Consider the following 15,590-nt stretch of genomic DNA (forward strand, 5'->3'; position numbering starts at 1 on the left):
CAGATCAGCAAAAGAGACTGATAGAATAAGTGCTGGGCTTTAAAAAAAAAGTTTGGTAGGGAGAACAGTTCATTTGACTAAAAAAATTCTTCAAGGTGGTGCCCCAGAATGGTTGCAGTCTAATGACTGAAACAAGTAAAAGGTTGATGACAACATGATCATATTATGGCTAGTTTAATGAGTACAATCAGCTAGTTTAATCAGTAAATAATCAATGACTGTATTAAGAGACTACAGCATTTTCTCTGTAGTGCCAGAAGTAATAATTTAATATCCATATTAGTGTTGTCCATTCTGAATTTAGTTTGTGTTTTTAGGTGAAGCCCTACAATAATTGTTGTTAATATTATGCACTTTGCAAAGGCAGTAAGCTGGCAGAATTGTTAGCATGTCAAATAATATACTTAGTGACATTTCATCTGGCTTTACATTCTGAGTTCAAATTCTGCTGAAGTTGACTTTGCCTTTCATCCTTTTGAGATGGGCACTGGGATCGATGTAATTGACTCTCCCAAAACTTCCAGCCTTGTACCTATGGTAGAAAAATTATTATGCACTTTGTATAATTAAAAATTTCCATTGGACCGCTCTGTAACCATTTATGTACTGTTTGTGAGATACTTGTGATAAATCTGAAATGAAAAAGTCTAAGGGCTTGAATTTTTTTTTTTCTATCTTAATGGCTTAGTCATAGAAAGAAAAGTGGTGTCCAAGACTATTGCAGGACCTCTGACACTAGTGAGAGGAAATTATCCTCAAACTGGAAACCTGGTTTGAATGCTAGCAACAGAGTGGACTCCACAAACTGTACTCCAGAACCAAGTGATGGTGTTAAACCATTTGACAGATCAAGTTTACCACTCAAATGTTCTTTGAAAATATTCCTTTCAGTTTTCTTATAATTTGAATGTTTACATTTAAGATAATATGCTGCAGTAGCTCCATGTTGTAAAGACATGGTCAATCAGTGAGAATGTCATATGTGTGTGTATGTCAGATGTGACAGCTTGAGCTATGATTTCAGATTTCATGTTTATGATGAAATTTGTATATTACTTCAGTTATCTGGACTATGTTAACAATATTAAACGCTGAATTGTGAACCGAGTGGATAATCCATAACCATTCCATCCCTCTTTGTGAATAGGTGGCTTTGTGGACAGCAAAAGAGAACCTTGCTTTTGTTGGCAAACAAACTTTTTAAGGACGTTTCTTGGTTTATTCCAAGGTTTTATTATAGATTGTGTATGTCCTATGGTTATAGTTTCCATTAGCAGAATATTGGTAAAAAGATTACCAGCATCCACAGTGGGAATGTTTCCAACTTTTGTAAGTTTCCTGTAAAATTTTTGTGAATTAATTTGATGAGTGTTTATTATGCATCCTTCTGGCATAAATTTCTTTGTGTTATCTTGTTATGGTAGCAATTTTATGTGTAAGTATGTTGATTTAGGAGATTACAGGGTGAAAGGTTTATTTTATTTGTGAGACTTTATGGTGATTGTGGGGCTAATCCTTCCTAGATATTGGAACACAATAGATCCTATGTAAGCATTTACAAAGGCAATTAAAATATTGAGCTTAATTTTTAGTTGTGCACTGGTGTTTTTCTTAGTGTTGCTTAGGTTTCTTATGGATTTGTCTTTGTTCTTCATAACAGATTACTTTTATCACTTTTACATATTACAATTTTATCATTATTTCTCAGATCCTATAGCGGTATTTTAAGTTTCTTGTTAAGTGCATTAAGTGATTGCTTATTTTTAGAATAATTGTAATTTATTGCTAAGAGTCTTGATGGAATGATAAAGTAATTCCTGTTCAACTTTCTGTTTTGGTGATATTTTTCTTGAGCCCTTTAGCATTTAAACAACCCATATCTGGTCAAAATATTCAACCTGTTTTATGTTCAAATTTACTAGATTCTGATCTCTTACACCTACACTACAATTATTTTTAAAATAATCACATCACCAAAATCTCAGAACAGCAAGGTAATGCATAATTAATTCAAAGCAATGTAAATAGTTAAGTATTACGTTTGATAGAGAAATCTGAATGCTAAAGGGTTAAGGAGGAATTTTGTGCTGAAATTCAGGTGTGTATTTTGAGCAGAGCTAAGACATGTGAAATGTTAAGAAGGTTGTCTTCTTGTGTAGACAACAGTATTTTCTTATCACAAATACAAAGTTTCTTTATTTTGTTGAAAGCAAAAGTCTGTAGCTGATAGGATATATTAAGTAAAAATTTGTGATGGATTGATTTTTCAATGTAATTTTTAGGTAGGAAATTTCTGTTGTTAAATTTTTTGTATTCTCCATTGCTATCATCATATATAAAGATGAAAGATTTATCCTCTTGGGTTGAGAAGAATTGATTACCTTTTTCCAGAATTCTATGTACTTTTCTTTCTTTATTTTTTTGCTGGTTCATTATGCATATTTATATTTATGTGTGTGTGTATTATATTAATTTTTACAAGGAAAGGTTGATAGTAACTTCGGAGTACCAGCTGCCATTGAACTCAGGTTTACTTTGGTTTCTGGCTCATAGTGTTTTTAGCAGGGTGTTTCTTTGTACACTCAGCATAGAAACACTTGTGGAGAAAATAACCCATAGCCCACTCTTTAATGAGGATTAATAGAAACCTGTCTGGAAATCATTCTTATGTAATCCTCATAATTATGCAGTTGTTCCATACTGTAGCTAAAATGTTTTTGCTTACTTAGTTAAGTATTTTCTCCACTACCCATCAGCACAAATATTATAAAATTTTCAATATAAATTGTAAAGCTATCCTACTCTACTATGTAACTTAGAATATTACATGATTCAACACAGGTAAATTAAATTCAAGTAGTTCAAGTAATAATACTAACTGCAATTTCACAACTGCTTAGGTAAGGAAATAGTGTATAACTGTCAGATTAAAACTAGTATTTGCCATAAAGCGTGGATTGGTTGACCCACAACTAAATTCATATTCAGATACTACCAACACATAGACCCATTTAGGAACCCTACTAAAAAAAAAAAATTCGGATATTTATGTTATCTTAGAGTCACAAACACACATTATGATTTTGAATGGAGTGTACTGGCTAAAAGAAAATCTTACATTGGAAACAAAACATCATGTGACTTGTGTACTGCAGAAGCAAAGATTCTGCTTAATGAGAATTTGGAAAGAATTGCTTCACATAACCATAGAATATGTAAAACGTATTTACAGTAACAATTATACTTCTACTTTGGTGGTTAATAATACTTTTATGACTATAGTGGTTAATATATTATATGTTTTCTAATTGCCCCACCAACTGTTTATCCAGCCCATGAACTAAACTTCTCTTACAGACATATAATACTTACATGTGAATAAGACATATCCTACACTCCTCTGATAATTACCACAATGTTTATTTCTTTTTTTTTTTTTTTTTTGTTTGGAATATTAATCTGTATATTTGTATTTTTGTGTCCAGTTAACTTGTTTGTGCATGTGAATGTGGTAAACATGGCTGTATGGTTAAAAGGTTTGCTTCTGAATCACTAGTTTCAAACCTAGACCCACTGCAAAACACCTTAGGCAAGCATTGTCTGCTATAGCCCTAGACTACTCAAAGACTTGTGAGTGGATTTGGTAGATGGAAACTGAAAAGCCTGTTTTGTGTGTGTGTGTGTGTGTGTGTGTGTGTGCACATGCATGTGTACACCTTCTTGTCTTTACATTGCATGATAGCTGTAAATGAGTGTCACCATCATACAAGTGGCATCCTTCAGTTCCAAAAATATTACTTTGCTTGTAAAACAGATGAGAGTTAGCAACAAGAAGGGTACCTGATTGTTGAAGATTTGTCTTAATGAATTCCGTCTGAGTTAGGCAAGTATAGAAAAATGGATGCTAAAAATTATAACAATGTAAGTATATATATATATATATATATATATATATATATATATATATATACATACACAGATAGAGACATAGAGATAAGCACTTGTATGTGTGTGTAAAGGCATTAGAGTGAAGGTTATTCTATGTAACTCCTGATTTCATAAATTCTTTTTTATTTAGCCACTAATTAAGAGAAAAATAGGTTTAATTAATAATGTATTTAAAAAGAAGGATGCTGTTAGATCATATTAATTTATTAATTACACCACCTACTAATTATACTGCACATGAACAAGACCTTTTTACACATGAACTAAACATTTTGCACTCCCATAATGGATAGAACTTTCACTTGTTTTACTTTCTGATATATATTATTAAGTCTTCACCTAAGATTCAGTGAAGATTAATCTAAATAAAACTAACTGTATACTGTTTACTACTCAGTTTTAATTAACAGTCGATTTTAAAAGAATACTAGAGTATAACATTCTGTTTTATAAACAGTTATTTGCTGTTAATAGAAAATATTAATTTACTATTGTAAATTAATATTTTCTATTAAATAAATTGCTTTTATGTTATATAATATTTATAAAACGTATCAATTCACTAACTATTGTTTACTGTTGTGTTACTGCTTAAAAGAACTATATATGTAAATATAGTGTATTCTTATGTAAATAGTTGAGTTGTAGTTATTGAAATTCTTATTTATAATAGGTTCTTTATTTACAATAGAATTTATTTAGATAATGCTGCTATGACAAAACCAGACTGTTCAATAGAGATTGATTTATTTTATTCAATATGACAAAACCAGATTACTGAGCAGAGATTGATGTATTTTATTATTTTATTCATACTTTTATTAAAGTAAGTATTAAAGCAATTTTGATCAGCATTAATCAGTGATTAATCGATATAAATTAATTATTCATGATATACGTGAGTTTTAATATAATAGTAAAGGTGATTTAGACACATGTGGAATTTTTGTAATGCACATCATCTGGGGTTGGATTCTTTGGAGTCTTATTTCTGCTAAGTCTTGGAGTCTTATTTCTGCTAAGATTGATTATAATCCCAAGTACAGTGTAATATAAAGTGATTAGTATAAAGATATTAAAAAATTTCATTCCTCAGTTAAATATTTGTTAATAATTATTGAGATATTCCCTCATTTTAAATAGTTTTAATTTGTCATGTGACTGCCTGCTTAGTATCTCTATCCTATAGTATTGTTCTTATCCAAAGCAAGAAATCAGCATCATTGATCATAATTACACACTTTTCAATTATGATGACATCTATTCTCGCTAATGCATTGCATTGCATTCCAGAATATTAGTTGCTTTAACTAAAGTCGACAAGGTCAACAAAATTCTTGCAGCTGTAAATTTACAAATATTACTACTTACCTTCTCCAGGAAATTGTTTGGCAAAGATTTTGTCTATTGCATTTTAGTCATAACCAATTTTTCCTCTCTGTCTTACTGTCTTAACTGCCAACTCCTTAAAAATAGTTAACATACATTTATTTTGTAACTCTAATATGTGAACAGTCACTTCATTATCATCACATATTTAGTCTCTATAAATTCTTATTCCTTTTCAAAATCATTTGGAAAGTTCTTTCACACACTATATGATATACACTTATGATAATAAGCTATGCAATATATGTACTCCTGAGTTATATAGAATCTTTTTTCCTAATGCCAATTACACTAAAGACACTCTTAACTAGTCCTTCTTTGCAGATGTAGTGCATTTAGAACTCTGAAATATTTTAAACCTATGTTTTTTCTGAAATGGATAACTTCTTTTCCTTCTTTAGAATCTCACCTTCCATTTCTAATTATTTGTAGGTAGTCTCCCTGCCCAATGTGTTTCAGTTAGATATGCAGCTGTTTGATTTATCTGTTCACTACTTGGCAAATTTTTATACCATACTTTAGTGTTCTTCAACACAAACACATACTCTCGCTCTCTCCATCTATATATAAATGTACTATAGTAAAATAAGATACTTATTTGAAAACATTGCTTATACATAAAATCTGTAAGCAAGGCAACTAATTTATAACTTATATCAAGAACTGGGGGATAAACATTGAAGTGAGTGAAAGGAAATAGTGAAAAAACAAAACTATTAAAAAAATACTCAAATATGTAAACAGACTGTTAACTTATTAGAAATATAACATAAATGTTATGTGGTATAATATATAAATATTTATACTTAGTGAAATGTGTGAAAAATATTTTATTTTATTACATATTTAACCATTTTGTTACTCTGTTTCTTTTGAATTACACTTGTTGTTTTAATTGGTTTTAAAGATAATGAGGAATTTAATAAAATAACTTCGGCATTATTAAGCTGATGTTTGAAATGTAAATTTATGTGAAACCTTGATGGTAAGTTTTAATGTAGATCACTTTAAAATCTGAAGTTTATATCATAGAACCAAGAGTGGGGGGGCTCAAATTGGTTGGTATCAAAAAGGTTTAATATTAGCTAGGAAGAATATATTACAATGCTAAAGTTCTGATTTACAAGAATAATATAAAATCATGGTTTGAATAGTCACAATAAATTTCATTTCTAATTGTACATTAATAATATAGTCTTTTCCATAAGAGATATTAAACCAATGTTTTTATGAAAATATAAATGGTAGTATAAATAAAGCAACTTAATAAAATTGTTTTTTTCCGAAACAAATTAAATGTTTAAGCTTTTGAAATAGATACTAAACTGAATGTTGAAATATTTCAAAATTATATTTAAATCAATTACAAAAACAAAATATTGTTGTCATAGTATTTTAATGTTATTTTTGTTTACATAAGGGAGATTGTCCTACCTTTCAAACTGTCATTATTTTTTAATCCTGTTTGCCACAATGAATGAATTCCGTCTTTTTATGTATGGATAATGTTATCTCTTTTCATTACGCCATAAAGACCAATATTATGTAATAGAAATATCTTTTATTCAAAAGAATACATGACAATTAGAATCTAAAACATATTATCGATGTAATATTATTTATTGTAAAATGTTACACATTTGTTTAATACAGATACTTAGATATATAACGTTCCTGAAATCATTTCATAATATATGTAATGCATAAAGAAAAAAAAATGAAAAGGAAAAATAAGAAAAGGAAGAACTAAAACGACCATATAAACTTGAGTTTGGAAAAGTTTTAAAAATTTTAGAGTTCAATAACTTCTATGCATGCTGTTCATAATCTGTTCAGAATGTTTTTTTAATAGAGGAATATTGGGAAACTGGCTCTCAAATGCTTCCAATTTACATAGCACATATGGTATATGTGAGGTTTTTAGACACTTTAGCTCTGCAATCTAAATTCCATATAATATTGCAAATAATTTTTTTTTTTGCTTTTAAGCTTCCTAATGTATTCTGACAAAGTTGTTTCTTTATATTTAATTGGGTTACAGAATGAATGAATATGTTGCAAGCACTGGTTCTTGAATGAATTAGCTGTTAGATCTGCTTAAGATTTTATTGTATTGTTAGTCATAACAGAAGACCATACATGGTTTTCTTAGGTTTGATGAAAAAATAATTACAGTTTTTTTGTTATTTTAAACTTTTATGCTTATTTAGGAATAAACTTATAAAAAGCCTTGTGAATGGATTTAATAGGCAAAAACTGAAAGAAATCTGTTGTGTGTGTGTACATGTGCATGTGTATCTGTGTACTTGTTTACATTTGCTCTCTCATTTACACGTCTCCAAAAATCACGAGCTACAAGCAGTTACATTGTTTTCTTGTGAAAAATCATTTGCTGGCTTTAAACTTCAAAGACATGAAATAAGAAACTTGAAAAAAAAAAAGAAGGTTAAAGAAGAAGAAAATAACAGGAAGGGTATCTAGCTGTAAAATAATGCCCCAATAACATATTCATGTAATTCATGTTAACACGGAAAAACAGACATGGAAACAAATGACATTAACTTTGTGCAACTATATTGAAGTGCAAATTACAATCTATTGATTTATACTAATTGTTTTGCTTTCACTCTTTATTCTTGTGTAGCCTGTTAAATTAAAGATAGAAGGAAAGCAAAGTCAATCAATATTTTTTTTGTGATTTCCAAATTACTGTTCAACAAAGCCACCCTTATCCCCATTGATGGCCCCACTGTAACAATTGAAGGCAAAGCAGATCAAGTGGGTTCCACCCATGCACCCTACACCTGTAACAGTAATCTATGACAAATCCTTCTTACCCTGGGTTGCTGGTCTCTCTGCTGACTCCCCACATATTGTAGTAGGGGGTTCAAAATGGGAGAACTAAGGGACCATATGTTAGGGGTCACATGACCATGCAAGCTCTCTGCCAGCTTCTCCTTTGGTCATGAGGACCATGTGGCAGAGAGCAGAGTCCTGTTGGAACAGACTCCTCCTTCATCTGAGCTTAACTACCTGTGATGGCATTGACCCTGTAATTAATTACTGTAATGGTATTGACCCTGTGAGAAGTAACGAGGCAGCTTGACTTGGCTCTTATTGTTCATAAGAGAAGCAAGGCATGATGGGTTTTTCAGGGTTCTTGAACTTGTTTTGCAAGTGCTTCAGCCAAATCCTATGGTTCTCAGTGGTTTTGAATTGTCCTCTCCTCATCATATGCTTGACATTTCTTCCTATTATATTCAGTATCTACTGAAAATGTGTTTTCTCACAGGAGAGTTGTAATCCTAGTTGCTCTTTCTTGTTCTGTTCTTATATATGACATAATGCATTTGAAATCTATCATGAGGAAAACATTTTTATTTTTCATTCCAAAGAAGAAGCTTTCTTAGCATAAAAGATTAGTTACAGCATCAGCTTGAATTTGAAATGAGGAATTAGTGTTTGGTAAAAATGTACTGGTATGTGAGGAATTTCAGAGAAAAAATAGTTTTTTTGGAAGATGTAAAATTTTTGTGTGCTGTTTAGTATGCCTGATGAGTGTATAAAAGCAGAATTAATACATGAGACTTTATCACTTTCTGTATGTTCTACTAAAGATTAAGGAATTCTTATTGCCTATCAAGGAATCATTAGAAATTAATGAGCTAGAAAGGAGTTTGGGAAGGAAAAACTGTGAGCAGAAGCTGTAGAAAGACAAAAATAATAACCAGTTTTGATGAAAGATAAAAATTACCAGATATGACGAGAATTTATGTATCACTCTGTTTAGCTAGCTGTTTAACTAATTACTCATTATGCTACAAATATGTATAAGTAGATGTTTTCAGTATTATTAGTTTTTTCTATGCTAGCATATTTTATGCCTTTTCATTTTTCTATTCTTATATTGATATAAATATTTTTAGAATATGTCCAATTATTTCAATCCATAATTTTCTTAGTTTGCCTATTCTATGACTATTAACTTCAAATCAGTGTTTGAATCATTGCAGATATCCCTTATATGGCATCTTCTGATAGCTTGTTTTTCTCAGTGCATTAATATGTATATGTATTTACTTATATATGTTTTTCTTGTGTATGTGTATTTTCATGTGTGTATGTGTAAGTGTGGCATGTAACATCAATATTGTTGGATGAAAAAAGAAGCTGCAAGATGGGGATAAAGAATGCATGAAGCAGAATTAGGTCAAGGAAATTAGGATGCAGTAGATGATGTTAGGTTTAATTTTCAGCAGGGAAAATTATTTCATAAATCCAAGATGATAAAGATGGGGATGATTGCATGATACATATGGATATATATGTTGTGTGTGTGTGTGTGTGTGTGTGTGTGTGTGTGCAGTTATGCATGTGAAGAGTGAATAAAAATAACATCATTGGCAATATTATTGTTGAAGGAGGCAGCATTGAAGTTTCTTAATATTACTGTTTAATACCGATGAGTTCTTTGGTCTGCTTACAGAAAATGATGGTGTGTAACATGTGTGCTTTGTCTTTTGTTGCAGGTTAAAACACGACTAAATGTTGTTGTTTTTTTTTTCACAGCATTTAAAGTATGTCATAATGAAAGTCATTTCTGGCTATTGAAATCTCTTTACAGGCAGTGTAAAGAGAAGACTTTGTAATATAGTATAGTATTATAGGTAATAACAGATGCTGTGAACTGGGATAAATGTATTTCAGATCAATAGAAGAATGTATGGTCTCTGACTATAACAGTAGAGAGACACAAGAAACATCTGACTCCTTTGCAAATCAACACATTAAGCAATTGTAATACTGTTGCAGCTTGGAATATTAACAAAGTGTGTCCAGCACATTATCAAAATGTACTTCAAGCATTGTTGGTACTATGGCAGCTTGCCTTTGTTGTGAAGAGGAAATATGTGAAAATTTGTTCATTTAGTTGTTTTTGTGTCCATTTTTCTTTGTTAGCATGGGTTAGACAAACATTATTATTGAGGCATTGTTTTATAGTTGGATGCCCTTCCTGTTGCTAACCTTCACCTCTTTTTCAAGGGATCTCTTATTCTACATGTTTTTGATGGTGCAAGACCAGTGGACAATTTGTCAACAGGAAAGATGACAACATCACCCATTCTAGCTTGTTATTTTCATAGAAGTGCAGGCATAAACAAACACAGATATACACTCATGCATGAACATATCTATACATTTCTAGTCAATACTATATATTTAGACTTATGTAAACACTTTGTCTTCAGATGGACAAAGAAAGAGAAAGTAAAAAAAAAAAAGGGAAGAAAGGAGCAGCAGTCAAAAACCTAGGTACTGAGAGGAAAGTAAACTTAATCAATAGAACAAAGAAGTTTTAATAAATACATGGGAAACCTGTTGTGGAATAATGTAATAAATAGTTTCTTATGATTACCTAAGATGCATACTTTCAGATGTGTTTTTATTGAAAAATAATAGAACGTGCTGAAAAGTAGTGGCTAGGGTTGTATGTGCTAGAAGTTAATCAGTCTCAAGTAATTTGGCTATGACTACTAAAAGAGAGAAAAAAGAAAGAAAGGAAAACAGGCCTGTATACTTGGTCTGTATAACTGGACATGCTGTGTGCTTACATTTAATCTATGTGACTATTCAGGATGTGTGACCACACATAGTTTGTGTGGCCAATTGCAGGCCAATTGCAGTGAGTCTGAAAAAAAGAATATATAGTGGGAATTTTATATATCTTATAAAAAAGGAAGAAGAGATATAAGATTCCTTGTATTGTAGTTTTGCAAGCTTGACATAGTTACTGAGTCACGTGACTCAACTAAATGGTCATGTGAGCCATACTATTTAAAGAGGTTAGCATTTTGATATGAGAGCTGAATTTAGTTATTGAATAGAGCCTCAAGAAGCAAGAGACTTCATAAGACTGCAGCATTTCTTAAATGACTATGCCACAATAAGACTACAAAGAAGGGATTGAACTAATATATAGCAGACTTATATTGAGTTCTCAACACATTAAAGGCATCTGTGCTGGTGACACAAAAGGCATCTATGCCAGCGAGACATAAAGGACAACCATGCTGGTGACATGTAAAGATCACCTGTGCCAGTGATACATAAAAGGCACCCATACCAGTAACATGTAAAAAGCACCCAGTACATTCTGTAAAGTGGTTGGTGTTAGGAAGGACATCCTGCTGTAGAACCAAGCCACAACAGACAGCTGGAGCTTGGTAGCTTATTTTTGTATTAAAGAAGAAATAGTTGAGAGTATGTTAAGTATTCTGGAATGATCTGAAAGATGGAAAATCCTGTTTCAAAATGTCACTGAAAATAAAACTTGGTCTGATACAAGAAACAAACCACAATTAGAAGAATACTGGCACTAATGTTCCAAATACACTCCTGCAAAGAAACCATTTTTTTTTAGCAATGCAAAATGTATTGTGTACAGTGCTGTCTAGTAGGAAAATGTTACCAACCATCTTTGACTACAATGCTGAAACTCAGTTACAAAATATAAGAGTAGACTGACTATCTGAAATTTAAGTTAGGCTGCAATCAACTTATAATCTGCATTTGGTGTCATGTAAATTTCTTTTCTTCTTAAGGTGAAGAAACATATTAGAACTTTGTATGCTAGGAGGTGTCACTTTATTGATTATATCTGTGTATGTTTGTGTGTATTTATGTATTCACACACACACACACACACACACACACCATTGTAACAGTGCCAAGACAGAAGAGTAGATTCCATGCAACTTAAACAACAACAATAATTATCACATAATGCTAGTTTCTCCCTCATCATCTCTCTCTTCCTCTCTTTAGCCCCCTCCTCTTTGATTCTCTATTGTTATATGTTTTTTTCTCTCAGTACTCCCAATCTATCAATAAGCACAAGCGCTTTTCAAGGAAGAATCCTTTTTGAAACATTAGTTTGCTCTTTTTTCTCATGGCATAAAATTTTCTTCACTATTTTATACTTTTTATTATATTTACTATTTGCCACTGCAGACCAGCACCAATTTCTTTGGATTTTACTATTTCACATTAGCAGACCTTACAATATCTACAATGTTGACTAGGGTTAAGTTTATATGCATCAAGCCAATGATGTTAAGGAAAACAGGAATTTATAAATATCTGAAATGGTGTTTAACAACAACGTATGGGAAATTAAATTACCTAAACATGGAATCAAATCATTTGCGGTCTCAGCTTGTAGAAGAATCGCTTCTCTTTTTTTTTTTTTTTTTCAGTGCTTTAGTTCATATTTTCATATCTGTGCAGATTGATTGAATAACATTTAGATGAACAGCAGAAATACTTCAAAGGAAAACAAACTAGAAATTATTCTTGTGATTTATTGAAAAATATGCAATGATTGAAGTGATAAATAAAACATTTAATGTTATTGTATTGAGAATGTTTTTTTGTTTTTCTCTTCGCCACAGGTTTAAATTCGCCGTGATTCTTGGTAAACGCCAGTTCCCCAGTATGGAGTGCAACAGTAAGAAGGATGGTAAGAAAGAGGCAGCCGATCTGACATTGCGCATTCTCATTGCTGAAGGACAGTATCAGTTAGAGAACACCGTCTCAGTAAGTATTGTACCGAAAAATGTTGTGTTCATATTACAGTTTGTAAAAGATAACATTTATTCATTGACATGCAAAAGATAACATTTATTCATTGACAATTTTATTTACAAAAAACATATTGATTTTAGAACACTGGCCAAATGTGTTTAAAACTGGCTTCATCCTACATTTGTTTAAGCTAATTTCTGTTGTTATTAATTAGAAATAGAAAAACAAGAAAAAACATGGGGTTTTTGTTTCAATAAATTTTACATATAGTAATTTTACGTATTTTCATTGCTTGCAATTTTAACTAAAAAAATCTAATAGAACTTGCTACATGTGATAATAGGATTTTTGTTATGCAAAAAATCTTGATATATGTTTTAAGAATCATTAGATAATGTACCTATTTTGTGTCAACTATTTAACTAATTTCATGATTTAACCCTTTGCCTGTCCAAAGCATTTTCATAGGTTTGGCCTAAATGTCCATGCTTGTTTTTAGACTTTTAGCCCTTTTACTTTCTGTATTACTATTTGCCACTGTTCTGAGTAGTATAAAACTTTACTTCCATAAGTCTCAAGTTACTCTGCTTGTTGAAAGAAATTGGGAATGTGTATCATATATGATACATAGACAACAGGGAGATGTGATACACAGGACAGGCAAAGGATTAAGGCTTCATATTTCAAAAGTTATCTAAATTAAAAACTATCTAAGATTTCTATTGTAAGGTTAACCAATTTGGAGTCAAAAATAACAGACAAATCAGCTTATTATGACAAAATAATTACATTTGACATTTGGATGTAATTTCTTTTTGGTCAGAGGTCCTTACTAATTGAAATCTAAGAAGTATTTTATCTTTTACAAACCCCAGAGTCAAAGTACAACTTTTTAAAAATCATTTAACTTGACAATTATATGAACCTGCTAATCCAGCTTTGGTTTATATTTATTCTCCCACTGCCAGTGGGACATGAAACTTCCTTAATTGCAACCATCAGTTATTGATCAGGCATGATGTATGTATCATCACGCTGTTATCCTTACTATGTCTGTATATTGTGAGGTCATACTTTCTTAGTCTTTCTCAATACCTACACACTCTTCAGCAGACTACTTCAGTTACAACTTACAAAATATTGCTTCTTTGATTAGACTGACAGGAAATTGGTTGAGTAGTTCAAAGGCTTATTGTTTTGATATCTATTTTGCAAAATTTGGCTTCATACTTTTATCTCTACTGAGTCAATAACACATTAACCAGTTGCAGTTGCCTACTAACTGAAATTGAGATACAACTGATGCACTAAATGTGTCTGTTGTTCTCTGTCATTTATTCAGGCACATATGTGCTTCAGATCTGCAGTCTCATTCAGCAACTTAACGTTTACAGTGGTTGTTCCTGTCATCAGATTGCAGCCACTGTCTTGAACTGTTTAGTTGAACAAATCGACCCCAGGATTTATTTTGAAGTCTGGTACTTGTTTTATCTTTCTCTTTTTGCTGGACTGTTAAGTTCTGAGGATATAAATAAACTAAAACAAGTTGTTAAGCAGTGGAGAAGCAAATGCACACACACACACACACAGAGTGGACTTCCACACAATTTCTGCTTACCAAATTCACTCACAATGCCCAGGGCTTTAGTAGAAGATACTTGCCCAAGGTGCCATGCAGTGGGATTGAACCCAAAACCATGTGGTTGCAAAAGAAAGTTTCTTAACCTCACAGCCATAAATTACTTTGTAAATCTTTATTTTCTATTTTTAATTCTTATTTTATTTATTTTTTTAAATCTATTTTTACTCTATAGGCATTGAAAACAATTCCACCTGCAGAAATGACACATTTCGATAAAATGGCTGCCTTGAGTCACCAGGCATTTAACAATATTGCCTTGCAAATCCCCGAGAACCTTGCTGGGAGAAAAGTAATCGCCGCTTTGGTGATGAAGCGATCACCAACGGATACGGGAATTGTTATCAGTGTTGGAACTGGTGAGTAAAGAACAAGTTCATATCAAGGTTTTAAGTTATTGACCCCTTTTAACCTTCTTTAGTAATAATAACTTGAATAATACTATTAAATTATCAATTCCAAATGATACTTAATATTGTTTAAGTAATTTGATCTCTAATTGATCCCTTCCTTTAACAGTTATTGCTAAAAAAGATCACAGTGATCAATAATTTATACTGCAATTGTCTTTTAACATATAATTTATAACTCTTGTGCTTTTGTTTTTTTTACCTTTATGGTCTGAATATTTACAACATTTGCATAAATTCAACATTAATTTTGTCTTAGTGATAGCAGTAATATCTTAAATTAGCTGAAACATGATAATTTGTTTAAATAGTTTTAATTATATTATTTAGAATTAATTACTGGTGAAACTTTGCCATTAATGTGAATCACCTCAGTTAATATTCCAATTATCTGCCAAAAGGACATTAAACATGCAAATTGGCCTATATTATTTTGTGATTAATATCAGTGGGTTTGTAAGGAGTGGTGTTAGGGGTAGTTAATGAAAGTGCACAGTTGACCAAACTTGAAGTAGAGTTGAAATATTCATATACAGCTGTTCCTTCTTTGTCTGTAAGTGTGTACAGGGCTGCTTTTATCTCCAGTGTTATCTTTGGCCTGGTTTCTACAGCTAGATGCC

General features: G+C 31.4%; 1 protein-coding gene across 3 annotated transcripts in view; it reads left to right on the forward strand.

Annotated features, from left to right (window-relative positions):
• Positions 1-15,590, forward strand: part of LOC106871755 (uncharacterized) — a 74,129-nt gene that overhangs the window by 37,391 nt on the left and 21,148 nt on the right. For all 3 annotated transcript variants that reach the window (XM_014918390.3, XM_052968168.2, XM_014918389.3), the window contains 2 exons: positions 12,789-12,933; positions 14,736-14,919. In XM_014918390.3, coding sequence (XP_014773876.1) covers positions 12,789-12,933; positions 14,736-14,919 — 329 coding nt within the window. The remainder of the gene's footprint in view (positions 1-12,788; positions 12,934-14,735; positions 14,920-15,590) is intronic.

The sequence above is a fragment of the Octopus bimaculoides genome, chromosome 5 (genome assembly GCF_046866305.1).
Source record: "Octopus bimaculoides isolate indiv1 chromosome 5, ASM4686630v1, whole genome shotgun sequence".
Taxonomy (NCBI): domain Eukaryota; kingdom Metazoa; phylum Mollusca; class Cephalopoda; order Octopoda; family Octopodidae; genus Octopus; species Octopus bimaculoides.